The sequence below is a fragment of the Gracilinanus agilis genome, chromosome 3, assembly GCF_016433145.1.
Source record: "Gracilinanus agilis isolate LMUSP501 chromosome 3, AgileGrace, whole genome shotgun sequence".
Lineage (NCBI taxonomy): Eukaryota > Metazoa > Chordata > Mammalia > Didelphimorphia > Didelphidae > Gracilinanus > Gracilinanus agilis.
Window position 1 is genome coordinate 119,298,818 of NC_058132.1, and position 20,174 is coordinate 119,318,991.

Genomic DNA, 20,174 nt, shown 5'->3' on the forward strand with positions numbered 1-20,174 from the left:
CCATCAGACAGCTCTCTTGAGGGTCCTATTATAAGATAATGAAAACCTCCCCCAAGGCGGCAGTCACGAGAGTGGGAAGAGGATGCAGAAACCACAAAGGCCAAATGGCACCGACCTGAGCAGCTGCCTAGACAGGTGGGTGAGGAGGAGGCTGGGACGGGATGGGGAAGGGAAGGGAACAAGCATTCATGAAGCAGGCCCCGCTCTGGGAGCTTTACATATAATCTCTCTCAAGAACCAGGGCAGCGTGCCCGCACCCTCGGGGGAGCAGAGGGATGGGAATGTCCTCAGCAGAAACAGCTGAGAGACTGAAGACTGGCAGGAGAGGAGCCCCGGCCTGGCCAGCCAGCATGAAGCCAGAGGCAGCAGAAGCTGTGGTCGCTGGAGTGAGCGCGCTCAGAATGAGTTCCGGGCAGCTCTTTGCTGCCCCTTTTGGTTCACAAGAGGAAGGCACTGAAGAACGACAGGTTTAGCTGCTGCTTTGCTGCAGGAAGACAATCTGAGCTCTGGCTGAACCAGGCAGAACCTAGCTGGGATGAGCGCCAGGGCCTGCAGGGGGCAGGGAAGGGGAATGGCCGCTGCGGGGCTCACGCAGGCACCCAAGGAAGCTGTGTGGCAGCGACGCCAACAAAGACAGAAAACCAACTTGTCCTGGGCGCTGCTGTCTGCTATGACTTTCTTAGCAGAGTAGAGAGGCAGCTGATAAAGGCCAAGGGGCGAGAGAGAAAAGGGATTCGAGGGCAGAGGACGATGATGAGCTCAAAGGTGGCGACCCGGGAGAATGCGGGGCTCCGAAGGGCCGCAACAGGACAAAGAAGAGAACGAAGAGGAGAAAGACCAAGAGAGGCCTGTAGTGGAGAGGATGAGGAAGGAGAGGAAGATCGGAGCTCGAGCTCAGAGACAACCCTTCCAAGGGCAGCTAGCAAAGATAGAGGTCTGGGGAGCCTCCAACTGGAGTCCGTGAGTTGGAGAACAGAAATAGGTGATCTCTTTGGGCAGGAGAGTGGGACAGGGCGGAGGCTGGGGAGGAAAGAGGAGGCTGGAACGGCAGGAAGACTACCGTCAGTGCCGAGTCCCAGCCAACTCACTACATACTGTTTCTCTGCTGTAGAGAGGCTGAAGGACGCGCTCCATCAACATACCTTGTGCACCCGAATGCCTTGGAGAGCTGCGATTCTACAGGGCGTCGCCTGATTGCCGCTGCTGCCCAGGCCCAGCTGCCCGTTTCCATTGTATCCCCAGACGTACACCTTGAAAGAGACCAAAAAAGTCAACCACACGTAAGCGCCCACTCTGTACCCAGCGCTATGCACGTGCCGAGGACAGAAACACAAGCGCACCGTCCGAGCCCTCGAGAAGGAACCACGTCACGGAGGAGACGACAGGCAAACGATGTACAAACAGATATCTGGGAAACCGGAGATCACAAACGTGAGAGGGCCCAAAAAGGCCTCCAGCAGAAGACGGGCCTTGAGCCAAGGAGGCAGGGAGGCAGAGATGGGGAGGAGAGGATTCAAGGCATGGGAGACAGCCAGAGAAAATGCCCAGAGCCAAGACATGGGGGCGTACGGTGTGAAGAGGCGCCCGGAGGCCGACAGGACCAGAGGACAGAGCGGAGGGGGGGGGGGGGGCTGGAAAGAGAGGAAGGGGCTGGATGGTAAAAAGCTGGAGATCTGAATACACACTGTAAATTTCTATAAGAAACCACCGCCAAAGACCCAGATGAGAAAAACCATACTGTATGCTGAAGACCTTAATGCAACACAGATAATTTGCTTTTTAAAATAAAACAAATCTCAAACTACGGACATGTTCCACAAAACTAGAAATCTCCTGCTTTACCTCACCACTCTCCACCACAGCCATGGAGCACATCTGGCCACACGCGATGGTGGTGACCATCTTGTTCTGTAAGCAGCCTGTAACTTTTCGAGGAATGGGCTGGTTGGCGGTGGAGCCAGAGCCGACCTGTCCCGAGTTATTATAACCCCAGGCAAACACCTGTGAGAGAGGAAAGCAGTCTCTTAACACACCAGAGCAAGAGGTGACTCAAATGAACAACAAAACCTTTGCTAAATAACAGTAATGACACACCTCTCTAGTCCTTTTAGAATCACCGCAACTCCATGAGGGAGATCTTTTATAGAGGAGGAAACCAAGGCAAGGATTGAATAAATAACCAGCAAAAGGTCACAAATGAGAAAACTGATGAAGTGACTATTCCTAGGTCCTGACATCTGATAGTGAGTGTTTTTTAAATTCATTCACACACACACACACACAAAATGCCATACTGCCTGGCTCTCATATATGTGTGTGCAGGTCTATTTATATATGGGTAAATATTTGATCAACATTTTGTGTTTAATAAAATATTTTTTGTAAAACACCAGAAAATGACATTATTTGACCAAAAACTTTTTTCTCCCTGAAAAATCCTCTTGTATTTATGTATGTCTGTATGTGTCAGTAAAAGACATTTTCTCCTAATGGGATTTGCACTTCATTGTCACAATATAAAAATGTCAGAGAAATCACAAAATGTTATAGGTAGTTATCTGCCTTATTGTTAAAATAGAATTCAAGTCCAAGGAATATTAATAGATGAGGAGAAGGATAAGATCAAAACTCAAAGGAAGGGGCAGCAGGGGAGACAAGCTGAGAGGACTTAAATGCCAGCTTTTAGATCCCTAAATTATTACTCTAACCACATGACCAGTTTTTAGGGGAGGGGAGGATCACAGGAATCTCTTTAATCTTCTTCTTATGGAAAAATAGTAAGATATATACTTAGTGAAGCACTTTTACCTCGCCATCAGATGTCAGTACCAAGGAATGGTGAGATCCACAGGCCACTTCAATAATTTTCCTGTTTCCAATATTGGTAGAGATATGGGTGGGTACTAAACCATGGTTAGTTGTTCCATTGCCCAACTGGCCGTAAGTATTATGGCCCCAGGTATACACTTCTCCTTCTGAAAATTAAAAAAAAAAAAAAGAAAACAGAAAAATAAAGTTTCAATGGAAAATATCTTCATTATAAACAACTACATACCACAATGACTTAACAAATGAAATTGAGTTAGAATAACAATTTCCTTAATTTCGCCCACCAAACCCAGCCTGCAAAAGGTTTTCAAAAAATCAAAACTGGTTTCCATGCCTGAGCAAAAAAATGAATCTTCAAAGCAGAAAGTCGAGAGGCAGTCTTAAAAAATTGGAGGCCTAATTTCTAGTGATTTTATTTTGTTGTTGTGAAGAGGGGGTGGGTCCAGACCTACGATTTCATCCACGTGATAAACTCTCAATTCAACAGGTCTATGTTATGTAGTCTTAGAAGGATACATGGGGCACTGAGAAGTTAAATGGTCCTCATGGACTCTCATTGCTTCTATAAGTCAGAGGCACCATCTGAACCAAGATCTTCTTGACCCAGAGGCCAGCCCTCTACCTACTATGTAAAGACACAGCAATGTTATGCTAAATTCCAAATTATACTAATGCCAACATTAGGCAATTATTATCAGAAACATCAATAATAATAATCACATGTATTGAACACTTTATAAATCACTTGTAAAAAAAGTGAAAAAGATGACAGTAACTATTTCCATTTTACTTATGAGGAAATTGAGGTTCAATTTCTTTGCATACCTATTATGTGATGAAGTAATCCCTAATATCTGACAGAAAGCATAACCAGCTTTTCTGAGATTATTTTGTTCATAGCTTTCTGGAACTGGAATGAGCCTTCGAGGTCAATTAGTCTAGCCTATACACATCTGATGATCAGGAACCAAAGTCCAGACAAATTAAGTGAGCTTCTTAGTGTCAAACAGGAACTGAGACTAGAACCTACGTCTTCTGACTCTCAGGCCAGCACTGCTTCCAGTGTACCCCATTCCCTTTAAAGGAATTCATCTTGTGAAGAATGTAAAGAAGGGGGCTTAATGGGCAGAGAAGTTTTATTCATATTCTTAGAGCATAGCTATGGATTCCTAGTTTTAATAAGGTGTTGTCTTAGTACTTAGAATGTTGATTTGTTTTCCTAAGAGAGTACTTATATGGATAATATTAAGATTATCTAGGTAATTCTGGCACTGTTCAGAGACAGGATTTTAGCCATAATATGTGAAAATTAAATGGTTTAAAAATACAATAAAAGGTCATTTTCTTTTCTTTTTAAAACCCCAAACTGTTTACTAGACCACAAGAGCCACTTAAAAAGATTTCTCAGGGGAGATGGGGGGATTAAATCCTCCTAAATCTGGAGTTAAAAAGAAGCTCTGTTAATACTGAAAAACAATTTTACACTGACACTACTTTGTCTTCCCTTCTCATATCCTGGAGAGGTTCGCCAAAGGTGAAGCATCATGGAGACAGTGGCCCTGGCCCTGGTGAGTTCTACACCTGGTAACTCCTGCTCTCTGAGTCTTCATCACCTCAGTCATAAAATGATAGGATCCTTTTCAGCTCTATGAGATGACTGTCAACCTTATTCTTAATAATATTTAGAAAATGAAACTTTATAGAGTCTCATCTGATCCTTATGTTCGTGAAACTTGACCTAGAAGTAATTTCAATCCCTGGCCCTATGACAAATTAAGTCTGGTCTTTCTTGATTTATACTTAATAGAAACAGAAAATCCAACAATTCATGTAGAACTATATCCAACATTTAATATCTCTCACTCTCCCCAATTCCTTTAGCTTAAATAACTCCTACACTCAATTCAATTCCGCAAACATTTATCAGGCATTTGTAACACCCAAGGCAACATGCTAAGTGCTAGGGCTACAAAGACAAAAATGAAGCCATCCCTGCCTTCCAGAGGCTTACATCCAATATGCCTTCATCACTCTCCCAACTAATTTTCTCATTTTTAATCCTATTCATTGCTCTTCTATGTATCCCTTCTAAGTTCTTGTAATGACCATCCTGCCCCCAGAAAAGGGAGAAAGGAAAGGAATGCTCTCCTCCTTTGAGGAGAGGTGAGGGATTATGGGTGTAGACGACTGAATACACTCTCAGACAGTCTTTTTGTTGGCTTTGCTTCACTATTTTTCTTTGTTACAAGGAAAGGTTCATCGTAAGTGGGTTGGGAGACATATCCAGAAATGACTGATCTCAAAAGCAAAATAATATGCCATATTAATGGTTATAGTATTTATTATCGTAACTATTTTTAATAGCCACATTTTGAAAATAAAAATTGGTAAAAACCTAAAACATATGATCTGAGTAAAAATTTCCTCATTCTTACCACAGAGATGATACAATCCTCTTAAAGGGCTAACTTATCTCATTTGACTCATCTTTCTCAAATTTGGGGAAGTAAAACAGATTTTGTCAAATGCTATTTCTAGGTTTTCTAAGAGTCTGAGGTTAGCAGCCATTCGTGTCAGTTGTGTAAACAGCTCTAGAGTCTCCAGGAAGTCAGTTAATGGATGCCACTGGGAGGAACAATTCTAACTATTTTAAGAGGCCTCCTCCCACCTAAGCAGAAATTACCTTTTCAGACAGAACTGCCCTCGTGTACCCTCACCTACATTCTATGCACACACAGCTCAGCAGAGGCAGAGCCAGCATCTGTTCAAAATATCGACTGTACCATTCCTAGTCAAGCAATAAATTTAGAATTTGGGGGCAGGGGGAGCTGGGTGGCCCAGTGGATGGGAGGTCCTGGGTTCAAATCTGGCCTCAGACACTTCCCAGCTGTGTGACCCTGGGTAAGTCCTCGCCCTCACCACTGTCTGCCCTGGTACCATCCACGGTCCTGATTCTAAGACGGAAGGTAAGGGTTAAAAGGCGGACGCGTTGCGGGGTCCGAGTATGACGCAGCGCTCACTACACCCCACGGGGGAAACAAGGGATAGACACTCAGCGGTGACGTCCGCATCCCGTATTACCATCTGTCGCGATGACGACGTGAGGGCCGCTCCCATAGCTCAAGCAGACTATTTTTTTGCCGCATAAGTGATCGATCCGCCGTGGTTCGAGGGAGTGCAAGATATCCCCTGTTCCCAAGCAGCCGCTACAGTTGGTGCCGAGCACAAAGACCTGTGGGAAAGCAAACGTCAGCTTCCAGGAGTCTCGTGGGGACAGCTGCATAAAGTAGCCACCCGAAGAGGCGAAACATAGAACGGGAGCATGGGGGAGGCAGGGCAAACGCTAGCTCCATCTACTGCTGCCTGCGGGGCCCTGCGCAAGGCTCTAGCCTTGGCTTCCTCGTCCGTAACACGGGGACGGCCTAGACGATTTCTAAAGCCCGTGTCACCACGAAATTGAAGATGTTATTTTGACTTCTTTGTCGAAGCAGGAGCAAGACCTCCAAGGAGGATAAAGACGGTATGACATACCAAATGATAATTCTCTTCACCCCCGACTCAATTTTATCTCAATTCCTACCTTTCTGAGGTCTGGAGCTAACAAAAATGATATCAGCCAATTAATTACAACATAAAGACTAATGCCTGAAAATCTGGAGAGCGGTGGGTTTGGGCAGAAGATTACCTCATCATTTTCTGTAGAGTATAGAACTTCATTGCCAGCACTGCCAAAGACACAGGCCTGACGAATTAACTTCAATTCATCTGGAGAGCAAAGGGCAAAAATTGGCCACTTCCCCACATCTAGCATCTTCAATGAAGACAAAAACCCATCCTCTGCTACCTGAGAAGAAAGGAGGAAGAAATTATTAAGAACATTTATGCAGAAGCTGGTTTTTCTTTGCTCCTATAACACTGTTTCAATGACTCTACAATGGCTCCTGCAGCTCTGGAGTGATTTTAAAAGGCTTCCTCACACAGGAGGAACGCTCGCCACTAACAAAACTCCCACCTGCCCACCACAGAAACAGAGCATCAAGGCCTTCAGGAAGAATCACACGAATCAGTCTCCTTGCAAGGAGTCGAGCAGATCATTCGAGGCTGGGTATTGGGGAGCAAACTATTTAGCTGTGTTTAAATGTTTTTTAGACATCGTTCCGCTCACCAGGCTGGCTGCGAACACAAATGCAGCAGAAGAATACTACTGTCCCAGTGATGGCCTGTATGCAGTGAACTGATGCATTAGAGTAAAACCAAAGAGGGGGGAAAGGTCATAACCAAAATCAGCTCAGAAAAAAAAAAAAAAAAGCAGGCCTGAAGAAGATTCCAGGAAAGTCATCCAAAGTTCCGGCTTCCTATTTGAAAGCTCAGAGCTTTTGTTTTCTTCTGGCTCAACAGAGCCAACACAAAAGAACACTCCTATTGAATACACTCAGGTTGCCAGGATCAGCATCCATGGGAAGCCTTCTGAGTCAAGTCAAGGCAGGAAGATCTTATTAAGCACCTGCTATGTGCCACACATCATGCCTTTTAAACCCTGAGGATTCAAAGAAAGGCGAACATAAGTCCTGCCCTCAAAGAGGTCACAATCTAATGAGGGAGACAATACACACAAGATAAGTGCTTTGAAAATATCATCTCATTGCCTATTTTAATACCTTCAATTTCTTTTTCTTCTCTAATTGCTACTGCTAGTGTTTCTAGTACAATGTTAAATAATAAAGGTGATAATGGGCATCCTTGTTTCACTCCTGATCTTATTGGGAAGGCTTCTAATTTATCCCCATTGCATATGATGCTTGTTGATGGTTTTAAATATATACTGTTTATTATTTTTAGGAAAGATCCTTCTATTATACTTTCTAGTGTTTTCAGTAGGAATGGCTGTTGTACTTTGCCAAAGGGTTTTTCAGCATCTATTGAGATAATCATATGACTTTTGTTTGTTTGCTTGTTGATATGGTCAATTATGTGGATAGTTTTCCTAATGTTGAACCATCCTTGCATTCCTGGTATAAATCCCACCTGATCATAATGGATAACCCTCTTGATCACTTGCTGGAGTCTTTTTGCTAGTATTCTATATAAGCTTTTGCATCTATGTTCATTAGGGAGATTGGTCTGTAGTTTTCTTTCTCTTGTTTTTAGTATGCCTGGCTTTGGAATCAGTACCATATTTGTGTCATAAAAAGAATTTGGTAGAACTCCTTCTTTGCTTATTATGTCAAAAAATTTCTTTAGTATTGGGATTAGTTGTTGAATGACTGAACAAATTGTAGTATCTGTTGGTGATGGAATACTATTGTGCTCAAAGGAATAAAGAACTGGAGGAATTCTATGAGAACTGGAAAGACCTCCAGGAATTGAGCAGAACCAGGAGAATATTGTACACAGAGACCAATACACTGTGGCACAATCAAATGTAATGAACTTCTGTACTAGCAGCAATGCAATGACCCAGGTCAATTCTAAGGGATTTATGAAGGATATACCCACATTCAGAGGAAGAATTACAGGAGTGGAAACAGAAGAAAAACAACTACTTGAACACATGGGTTGATGTGGACATGTATTTGGGATATAGACTCCAAACGACCACTCTAGTACAATTATCAATAATATGGAAATAGGTCTTGATAGATGATACATAAAGAAACCAGTAGAAATGCACGTTGGCTACAGAGGGGATGGAGGGGGATAGTAAGAACATGAATCATGTAACCATGGAAAAATTTTTTCTAAAAAATAAAATTAAAAAAAAAAAAAAAAAGAAAATATCATCTCATTTGATTCCCACAATAACCCTGAGAAGTAGCTACTATTATTATCCTCATTTTGCAATTGAGGAACTGAAGCAGGCAGACATTAAGTGGCTTGCCCAGGCCAGTACATGCATGAGATCAAACTGTATGAACTCTATTCAAGTGGCACCATCAAGTGGCTTCTACAGAGGATATTAGTACTAAGGGGAATAGAAAAAGGTTTCTTGCAGAAGGTAAGATTTTAGCAGACTTCAAGAAAGCCAGAAGGTGAGAAATTTAGGAAAGACATATTTCCTGGCATGAGAAACAATAAAAATATACAGAGGTGGGATGTGGACATTAACAATTTATTTCTGGGATGTGCATGTTGGGAAGCGGGGGGGATTACATTGACAATAACCCGATTTAAACAATATTTCTTTATGAAATGCCTACTATATAACATTGCATACTGACACAAATGACCATTATTATTTTTTCTTTTTTAGAAAAAAATTTTTCAATGGTTACATGATTCATGTTCTTGCTCTCTCTCCCTCCATAGCTGATGCACATTTCCACTGGTTTCTTCCTGTGTCATCAATCAAGACTTATTTCCATATTATTGATAGTTGCATTGGTGTGGTTGTTTAGAGTCTACATCTCCAATCAAGTCCACATCAATGTGTTCAAGCGGTTGTTTTTCTTCTATGTTTCCACTCCTGCAGTTCTTCCTCTGAATATGGGTAGCATTCTTTTCCATAAATCCCTCAGAATTGTCCTGTGTCATTGCATTGCTGCTAGTACAGAAGTCCATTACATTCGATTTTACCACAGTGTATCCGTCTGTGTACATTGTTCTGGCTCTGCTCCTTTCACTCTGCATCAGTTCCTGGAGGTCTTTCCAGTTCACATGGAATTCCTCCAGTTTATTATTCCTTTGAGCACAATAGTATTCCATCACCAGCATATACCACAATTTGTTCAGCCATTCCCCAATTGAAGGGCATACCCTTGCTTTCTAGTTTTTTGCTGCCACAAAGAACGCAGCTATAAATATTTTTGTACATGTCTTTTTCCCTATGATCTCTTTGGGGTACAAACCCAGCAATGGTATGGCTGGATCAAAGAGCGGGCTACAAACCCAGCAATGGTATGGCTGGATCAAAGAGCGGGCAGTCTTTTAGAGCTCTTTGGGCACAGTTCCAAATTGCCCTCCAGAATGGTTGGATCAATTCACAACTCTACCAGCAATGCATCAATGTCCCAATTTTGCCACATCCCCTCCAACATTCATTACTCTCCCCTTCTTTCATTTTAGCCAATCTGCTGGGTGTGAGGTAATACCTCAGAGTTGTTTTGATTTGTGTTTCTCTAATTATTATAGATTTAGAATGCTTTCTCATGTATATATAAGATAATTAGGCAAACACAGAATAGTATACTTGTCAGAGATCTCTGGGAAAGGAAAGATTTAAAAACCAAGCCAGAGTTAGAAAAAATTACAAAATGTAAAATAAATAATTTCTATTACATTAAAGTTTTTGTGCAAACAAAAACAATAAAACTAAAATCAGAAGGGAAACAACAAACTGGGAAAAAATCTTTTTAACAAAAAACTCTGACAAAGGTCTAATTACTCAAATATCTTCACAAGGAGCTAAATCAATTGTACAAAAAATCAAGCCATTCTCCAATTGCTAAATGGGCAAGGGACGTGAATAGGCAATTTTCAGATAAAAAACAAATCACCATTATTGAGGCTATAGCTAGAGTAATGTTGCCACTCATCTGCTGTATTAGATTTCTGACAAATTCAACCTTGAATATACAACCCTGAACTCAGAAGAAAATGAAAAAACAAACCAAAAAAAATCCTCTGAGAGTCAAATAGCCATCACAAGACCATGAACTATATGTGAGAGCTAAGGTACCTTGTGGCCAACAGCAAACAACAGTTTATAAAAACAGGTAGGAGATTAGAAGCAACTGGCCACAAAGGAAGGAGATGAAGGAATTAAAAAACAAACAAACAAAAAAATAAGATAAAATCCTAGCACTCTTAAGACATGTAGGGTGGGAACTAAGATAACTAATTATATCAATGGCTCTTAAAGGTATTACACAACAGAGCACAATAATTCACATTCCTAACATCATCAAGAAAAGGACATCCAAGTGACTCATAGGAGAGAGAACCAGGACTAGAGATTAGAGGCCCTGGGTTCGAATCCTAGCTGTATGACCCTGGGCAAGTCATTTAACCCCAACTGCCTAGCCTTTCCCAGTCTTCTGCCTTGGAACTGATACTCAGCTTTGATTCTAATATAGAAAGATTTTTTTTAAAAAAGGTTCAATTATATTTTATATGTTTTGTTTGAGAAGGCAAGGAAATACTTAACATTATTATAAACTAAAATTTATAATATGTTTCATAGCTACAAAGATATACACACAAATATAAGTTTATTTTAAGTTTTAGTAGCTTAAACTGCACTAAGACTTTTGGGAAAAGGTGTGTATATGCTGGAGACGGGGCAGGCAGGTATTATAATCCCATTTTAGAACTAAAAAAAACAAAAAATCTGAGAAGTTCAATGACTTCTCTAGAGTAGAGTGAACAGCTGGCACACCTGGACTTTCTATCTTCAAGCTGATGATTCTTTCTAACACCACTTCCAAAAGTAGAATATTTAAAGGGTTATTTAGTTGTCTAGAAAAATCTATTCCTAGTCCCTCCAATACTACATATCCTATCAGTTACGCAAATGTATTTCCGTATTAGCCACATTGCAAAAGAAATCATACATACAGACACAGAAAAATATAGAAAGAAAAAGTGTTTCAATCTGCACTCAGATCACTGCTTCTCTCTGGACGTGGATAGCATTTTCACGGGTCCTTCGGATCGCTGTCCTGATGGGAGTGGCAAAGTCTTTCGTAGCTAATCACTGGTACAAGTGCTACAACACTGCTGGCGCTACGTACAACGTTCTCCTGCTTCTGCTCTTTTAACCTGCATCATTTAATTTGTCTTCCCAGGTTTTCCTGAAAGCGTCCTGCTCATCACTTCTTAGAGCTCAAAAGCATTCCATCACATTCACATGCCACAGCTTGTTCAGCCATCCCCCAACTGAGGGCCATCCCTTCAGTTTTCAGTTCTTTGCCACCACAAAAGCTATCAATATTGCGGTAGAAATGGGTCCTTTTCCCTTTTCTTTGATCTCTGGTTCTATCACTGCAACCTATATGAGGCCTTTCTTGCTCACCCCACAGACCACAAGCACTGCCTTCCCCTCTTCCTTCAAAATTCTCTTGTATTTATTTTGTACATTAAATGTTTTGTACTTAAAATGTCTACATGTTATTTCCCTCATTACAGGTAAGCTCTTTGAGGGCAGAACCTATTTTACTTTTGTATCCCTAAGCCCTAGCACAGTACCTAACACATGGGGGGAGGGAGGGAGAAAAAAAAAATCACTTGCCTCAGTTTCCCCTTCTTTACAATGGAGATAATAAAACCTATATGATCTACCGGAGAGTTATAGAACAATGAAATGAGATAACATGTTTTGTGAAACCCTACATAAATTTTAAAGCTTATACAAATGGAAGGCACTGTTTATAACACTGTTATTCAGACAATTCCAAACCTAAAGCAAATCGGTTTAATACTATCCCACTGATACACACAAGATAAATAAGAAGAATTAATGAAATAACCTGAGGCCACCCAAAGGGAGATGATTTCATTCGGCACTAAGATGGCTAACGGGAGGCCCAGGACCGTTGATTCAACTCTCTAAGGGCACAGAATACAACCCAAAGCGAGTACAAAACCAGCAGGTCCTTTGGTGGTTGTCCTTCATGCTCAGAGGACCAAAATGAGATCTCCACGTGGGGGTCAGCCTGGCCAAGGCTCGATCATGGGCCGCTCAGGCAGAGCCCAAAGGAGCATCTGGGATGGAGCTGTCTGTAAATGTGTGCGCTGCTCACAGAACACAGCGCCTATTGGAGGCATGCATGCGAGGCCGGGCAGGCTGGGCCAGCGTCTCCCGCGGTGCACCATCAGTACCCAAGTCCTCCAGAGAGGCCTTTAAAGTATCCCTGTCCTGCTTGCGTGGCGCACAATCTCCGTAAAACAGACTTTGAGGCAAACACGAACTTGGCATTCCATGCCCATGGCGAGCCCATCGGAGCTGCACTCTTTGCGGGAGAGTCTGAAGGCCTGGCGGGGGACTTCTAGACAGGACCCTGTGTCGGGTCCCTTATCTTGCCAGGAGACCTGCAGAATCTCCCAAAGACAACCCAAAGAGAAGCCATTCCATTTCCCGACGGGCTCTGGTGTCCTGTCCGGATCTCCCGGGCACACGATGAGGTCGGCACGGCGCTCTCCACAGAGCACCCGAGTGGTGGGCGGCCTCCTGCCGCGCCTCTCCCACACCAGCCATCAGAGCCTCCCCAGCACCGAGCTGCCTCTGGCAAGGCGTCTGTCAGCCTCCTCCTCTAGGTGGACACCCCCAGACAGTATGCTGCCCAGGGAAATGAACTGAGCCACAGCATTCAGAATCTCCCCATCTGCAGGGTCCTTTACGAAGAGGCAAAGACAGAGAAGTCAGTCAAAGCGGGATGGAATGATCCGTTCAACTCAATGCAAATACTTCTGTGCTAGCGGCTAGACACACAAGGATGGAACAGTCTTGCCTTCAAACAAGGAGAAACAACATAGAATGAAAAAAAGGAAATAGAAGATATGTGCAAAACAATTATTGGAAGAGGGAAAAACCAGCCACCAGAAAGGCCTCATGTAGAAGACCCTGAAAAGCAACTAAAGGACAGGCGAGGGCGGGAGAAGAGTGCCAGGAACGGGGAGGCGGTCTGCTCAAAGGCACCGACGTGGATGGCCACTGGCTAAAACAAGAGATGGGGAATGACAGGAAATCAGTCTGGAAACAGGAATACATTAGTCAGATTGTGAAGACTTTTAAAAGACAGAGCCTCTTGAGCAAAGGGGTGACTAGGTAGAAAGAAAGGCGCATAGAGAGCACCCACATACTCTGTGACGTGAAGAAAATTTGCTGGAAAAGTCCACCATAACTGCTGACCAAAGTTACCAAGACACAGGCTGTAGTTGGAGGATCCCTCAGGACTTACCCAGGTCCCTACTCAAGAGGAAGGTTTTCCATGGCCAGATACTGGGTGGTGTATATAAATGGAGATTTTGAACACTCTAATTTTTTCAAAGTAAACGCTTCAGGCCCCTCGATGCTCCGAGCGTCCCACGGGCCGGAAGCACAGGAGAGATTAAAGGGAATTTTGGGAAAACTAAGGACTTATGGGGGATGAAGTCCAAGGTTCAAAATCTCCACTTATACAGTGATACACCAGCTCGGCCATTAGGGTACAGACACAACACCTGGAATGACCAAGCTGCAGAGGGAAGCACCTGAGAATCTGCACAGGTGGCAGCTAGGAACCTCTCTGGGCCTCATTTTAGTCCTCTGTAATAGTGACAAGAGCCCAGCTTGAAGAACCCTAAGGTCTGAAATGCAGGACCCTATGACGCTACCCTAAGGGGGCGCCTAGCCTTACCTGTACATGGGATTATCTTGTCCCCCGACAACTTTCCTGCAGGTTCCCATATAAGGTCTCTCAGAATGGGAATGGGGGGAGGGGAAGGGAACAACTCTGAACAATGGCATCATTTTGCTACAATCACTGGACATTTAGGACAACAAAGTGCCCTTACTGAGCAAAGGGGGTGGTGCAGAGCCAGCACTGCGGAGCTGCTCCGTCTTCCTGGAGCCCTAGGACATTTTTTGCATGCCCTACCAGTGAGCTCTTTCTCCCTCAGCTCTCTCAGGTAAAGCAGGGCTCACCGACAGCTTGAATTTGCCCTCTGAGAACTCGAACTCAGGGCTTGTGTCATGGATACTTTTGTCAGTCTAATGAAACCAACAGATCATCCTTCTCAGGATAAGGCTTTTTAAGTATATAAAATAAAATACATAGGATTATACTGACATGTACTTGTATTGAAGTACAACTCTCAAAATATTTTCGAAAGCGAAGTCAGATGCCAAGTTAAGAACTCCTATGCCCATGGAATGTAGAGGAGCAGAAAGTCAAACTGGGAAGAGAACAGGACCTATCAGACTTGTACCTGTAAGTACTTTAGTTTCCAATGGCCAGACTACAAGATTACAGAATGTTCACGCCTCAAGGTGATAGAACTGGATTTCAAAGAAAATCTCTGGGGCTTTTGATTTTGTTGGGATGGGCTAATCATAGACAATGAGGGCTTTGAGTTCATAAATGTGTGAGCAACAGAAGGGAATACAGGAACCATTATCATAAAATACTAACAATTACCTTTCACACAAGTCTTTGGATATGCAAACTTACTCCTGGAAAAATCTTACCCAGACCATCTGGAATAGCGACTGTTGCTTAACCTTACCCTTCAAATGCTTGAGATTTTAATTTTCTAAGTTTACCACCAGCCTTGATCCCATCCCACTAATCACCTCAATCTACCTAAAACTTTGTTTTTGAGTGGTAGTTGATATGGCTGGGGCAGCCAAGTTCCAGATTCCAAGTCACTATTCAGTTCCTCGAGGTCCCTGGTATTTCTCTATCATCTTTTCCAGCCTGAAGAAATGTGCTTTATTCTTCCTACTCACTTGCATTTGTATACCACAATTAAGATAACTTAAAAAGGGCCCAGAGCTGAGTCCAGGACAATGCCACTTAGTGTTGGCAGCATCAAAGACCCACCTTCAGGTTTCTCGCCTGGAATGGCATCTACCCCAGCTTGGGTTTGAGCACTTCTCTCTGCATTTACTCAAACTGGAAGAAGAGGTAAGAGAAACATAAAGAGAAAGTGGCAAGAGGAGCCTCTATCCATCATGTATATGAACGAGGAAGAGCCATGGCCAAAGAATCCTTTAAGACCCTTCTACAGGCAGTCGACCATCCTAATCAAGTTCTCAATTTAGGGTTTGGAACTAGGACCCTTGGGCAGCAGGCTGGGTTTTTTCATACACTTTCATTTTTCTTGACTTGAATTTGCAAAATGTTTCTTGTCAAACTCTGTAGTTATCTACCCTGATACCTCTATTAGCCATTCTGCTCTCAAACTAATGGGATGCTTATACGATGGAGAGTTGGCATGTGAGCTAAGGGACACTTGTATATCAAAGGAGGATTTCTTGAGTCTCACTACATGTTAATTCATTGTTCAATGTTCATTGGACATCAGCTGGTTGCTCAAATTTAGTCATAAGAGGCACAGCAGAGGCAATCAAAGTGCCCTGGCTAACTGCATTGTCAGGGACAAGATGAGGATGCTGACCCTCCCAACATTCCAAGCTTGCTTCCTGCCACTGTATTCAGAGATCATTTCAGTGTGGAATTCTTTGGAATGAGTTTCTGCAAGGCAAGAAACAAGCGATCTTCTAGCCATTCTCAAGGAATTTCAACTGCTTGGTTCACAGAAGAAAACTCATTCTTACTACTGTCAGCAGTCAAGAACCAACATGTAATGACATATTTACTTGGTCACTAATTAAAGCAGGATTCTGGAGTGGAATGCAGCCATTTCTGAAGACGAGGGATTACAGCCTAAACACTCCAATTTGTCCAGGACAATGGAGGATGGGCAGTGTGACTTAAAAGAGAATAAGCCCAGGCACCCAGGAGAGCATCCAGCACAGTCCCTTGAGCACCAGAATGCCTGTGCCACAACAGTTTATGCAGCAGTGGGAGAGGGAGCTCTCAATTTTGTGTAGATCACCAGGGGCCAACTGCTATATGGTCCCAACGTGGAAGGGCTTCTGATGAACCCAGGCCCAGGAAATGCAAATGACAGTCATTTTAATGACAGTCTAAGCAAGTCACAATTCATTATGGTGTGAATTCCCCAAGGGCAGGGCCTGCCTTTTACCACCGTGGGTGTCCCCAGGTCTTTAGCACAGGATCTGGCACACAGTAAATGTTTATTGACCAATTAATCAAGATAAATCTTTTATTTTAAAAAATCAGAGAAAAATAATTTTCATTTCTTATCCTCAGATTTAAATTATCTGAACCATTGTAAATCCAGTAAAGAGGCTTCTGAAGAGACAACCAATTTGGATAATAAATATTCTTTAACTTTGACTATGACTCTAAAACGTTAAGTGATTTATCCAGTTACAAAGCTGAAATGAGACTTGAACACATGCCTTGCTGATCCTGAGGCCAGCCTTAATGGATCTCTTTATCTCATTTTTCTCCTCTCCTCCACATAACTATAAAAGTGATAGTGACAGAACACAGCTCTGACCACATCTTGCTCAAGAAACTGATGTGGCTCCCAAATGTCTCTAGGATGAAATTCAAGTTCCATTGTTTGGCATTTAAATCCCTTCACAATTTGACTCTGACCCTCTTTTCGAAGTTTATTATATGTTACTCACCTACATAAACGCTACAGTCCAGGTAGCCACACTCGCCTCCTTCCTGTTCCCTGTCTAGGTCACTTCATCCATATGTGCCAGAGGGGCGCTCAGAGCGTGGGCACACGCGCCCTCACCCCAGCACAGTTCGCCAGAATTCCTTCGGAGTAAGCCAGAGGGGCACAGAGCCGGGCTGCTCCCCTCCCCCTCTCCACACACACCTGAGGACATCACCCCCCCAAAGGGGCGCCATCACTGTCCTAGACCTTTACCTAGACTGCCTCATTTACCCTCTGGTTCTTCTCCAAACTGTCTCTTTGCTTCTAAACCACAGGGGAATGCGCAGTATGTGGAGAAGCAGCGAGTCTGGTACCCAAGAAGAGTGGCTCACGGCCACCTCTGACACCTCCACCTCTGAGCCTCCACCTCTGACACCTCCGCAGGTGCCCTGGGCAAGTCCATTGGCCTCTCAGTGCCTCAGGCCATTCCGTGAAATGCGGCACTTACAGATCAATTGGGAGGCCAGTGAAATCCCAGGCCTGAACCAAGAAAAGACAAAGCTCCGAATTTCACATGCCCTTCTCTTTGCTCCTGAGAGAAGGGAAGCTCCTTAGGGGCCACGACCACTTCAATGTTGGCAGCATCCCGAGACCTAGCACAGTGCCTGGCATAAAATATCATGAAGGGTTCTTAATAAATGCTTGCTGGCTTGATCCGCCATAGCAGTCACTTAATAAATGTATGTCAAATAGGAATGCATGAATGCATGGAGGACAGATGATAATACACATTGTTAGACACATTACTGACATAACGGAACCATTTGAGCATATGACTAATGCAGAAATGATGAAGATATAAGTTTTATGGATTTTTGTTATAAAAATAAGCTAAAGATTACTGTAACAAATGAGAGGAAAATAATGATAATCAATGAAAGAACATAGAATTTAGTATTAAATTAGTTCCTGATGACAGTTCATCAAAATGACAAGAAACTATGTAGTTATATATATGCCTTTTCAAACATGGCTCATGGTGGCTAAGATTAACTAAAATTCAAGAGCAATGGCCAGTCAAGTTTCAACATACTTGCTATGTTTTAGGAGACAGGATTTGCCCTGTAACATGGTCAAATGGTAGTAATAAAGGTGTGTTATTTGTTTTTAAATTCTTACTTCCATCTTAGAATGAATACTATATATTTGTTCTAAGGCGGAATAGTGGTAAAGGCTAGGCAATGGGGGTAAGTGACTTGCCCAGGATCACACAGGTAGGGAGTGTCCGAGGTTAGATTTGAATCTAGTATCTCCTGTCTCTAAGTCTCACTCTCAATCCACTGAGCCACCTAGCTGTACCATGAAACTATGTTATAACAGAGTTGTACTATATTAATGGAAAAATGTATAGCTCCATTGCTGTTAATTTATTTGAAAGCAGTAAGAACACTAAGCTTTACTGAAAGAAATTAAACAACATAGCAAACATGCCTCAAGGGAGCAGAATGTTCTGTCTAACCTGGGCACTTGCTCCAGAAGAAAGAGAATGCTTGGCTTCCATGTGGCCTTGGTTCTGTGCAATCCCTGAAGGAAAAATGCATAATAAAAATCAGCACCCTTCATGTTTCATGGAACCTGTTAGACCAAAACCATGCCATTCTTAACTAAAATAGCTGAGTGTAATTCAGCTCAAAAATGGAAGAGAGAAGAAGAGCAAGAAGCTAGAAGGAAAATATCAGATTTGGGCAAGGTACTTCGAGGTTGAAATTTAGGGACTATGAGTATTCTGGAACCACTCTCTGGTCCCTCAAAGAAACCTTCATTATATATTTGAAGAAAGTTGGCATTTTCCATATTAACTTCAGGGAGCACTGTCTCTTTCTCTCTTAGAGGACACATAGTGGACTACAGGTACAAGATCTATTTTCAAACCCAGGGAATTTATTAATTTGCTTCACTTGACTGTGGGGTGGGTGAGGTAAAGTCAATATAAAGTGACCGTGAATTTTCTTAAAGGAAAAATACATTATTAAGATATTTACAAGAATTTTTTTTAAAACAGCATTCAGTCCTACCAAAAAACTAGAACAAAGAATTTGCATTTCAGATTCCTCTTTCAATGGACAAAGAAAATAAATTTCACATTTTGATGAACTATCATTTGTCATCATTATGATATACTTTGTAACTGGAAAGTTTAGTGAGTTCTCAATTTTATTGAGACAGATTTTGTTAAGTTGGAAAATAAAGACATAATGAATGAAAATGACGAATAAGTAGCAATGACGTAATGGATAGTGTGATCTGAAAAAGCATCCTATTCTATCTCCAAAATTCCTTCTTTCTATCTCTTGGGCAATTAGCTCAATAGGTCTTATTGGAAAATACTCATAATTTACATAATGAGAAATACATTTAAGCCCTGCACCCCACATTTATAGGTGAAAATAAGTGAAACATTAGTTATTACTCTCTAAGACAGGATTATGACAACTTACCAATGTTGGTCTCCTAATATAGTAAACTGTATCCAATTAACAGGATTATAGTCCAAATTTTGAATTCCAAAGTCAGAAAATTCAATGACAAATCCCTCAATTAGAAATACATTGTGGGGCAGCTGGGTAGCTCAGTGGATTGAGAGCCAGGCCTAGAGATGGGAGGTCTTAGGTTCAAATCCAGCCTCAGACACTTCCCAGCTGTGTGACCCTGGGCAAGTCACTTGACCCCCATTGCCTACCCTTACCACTCTTCCACCTATAAGTCAATAAAACAGAAGTTAAGGGTTTAAAAAAAAAAAAAAAGAAAGAAATACATTGTAACATAAATACGTTAGAATATATAAGTGGATTACTAACCTAAAGAAATATATATTCTGGCAGTATCTGCAAATCATGCATTACCTTTGAGATACTACTTGGATACTTTGAGATACTACTTTTTTCAGCTGAAAAAAGGGAATCTTGGAATTTAAGATATGATTGCATATTAAGTCTCATCATTGCTATTACTGAGCTAAAGTACTATAAATGAATTGAAGCCATTATTCCGACTTTATGCATAAAAGCCCAAGTAAGGCCTTTTTCCTTTAAAAATCATCCTTTAGAATTGCCTACCACTGACCCTAATAGAGCTTTCTTATGACAATATTTTGTCTATAATTTCTA

At 42.3% G+C, this 20,174-nt stretch overlaps 1 protein-coding gene across 2 annotated transcripts in view; it reads right to left on the bottom strand.

The window, feature by feature from the left end:
- RCBTB2 (RCC1 and BTB domain containing protein 2) overlaps nucleotides 1–20,174 on the bottom strand; it is a 53,283-nt gene that overhangs the window by 29,379 nt on the left and 3,730 nt on the right. For both annotated transcript variants that reach the window (XM_044668233.1, XM_044668234.1), the window contains exons 2-6: nucleotides 6,515–6,673; nucleotides 5,911–6,061; nucleotides 2,809–2,975; nucleotides 1,843–2,001; nucleotides 1,143–1,250 (exon numbers count right to left, since the gene is read on the bottom strand). In XM_044668233.1, the coding sequence (XP_044524168.1) occupies nucleotides 1,143–1,250; nucleotides 1,843–2,001; nucleotides 2,809–2,975; nucleotides 5,911–6,061; nucleotides 6,515–6,640 (711 nt within the window). In that variant the 5' untranslated portion in view covers nucleotides 6,641–6,673. The remainder of the gene's footprint in view (nucleotides 1–1,142; nucleotides 1,251–1,842; nucleotides 2,002–2,808; nucleotides 2,976–5,910; nucleotides 6,062–6,514; nucleotides 6,674–20,174) is intronic.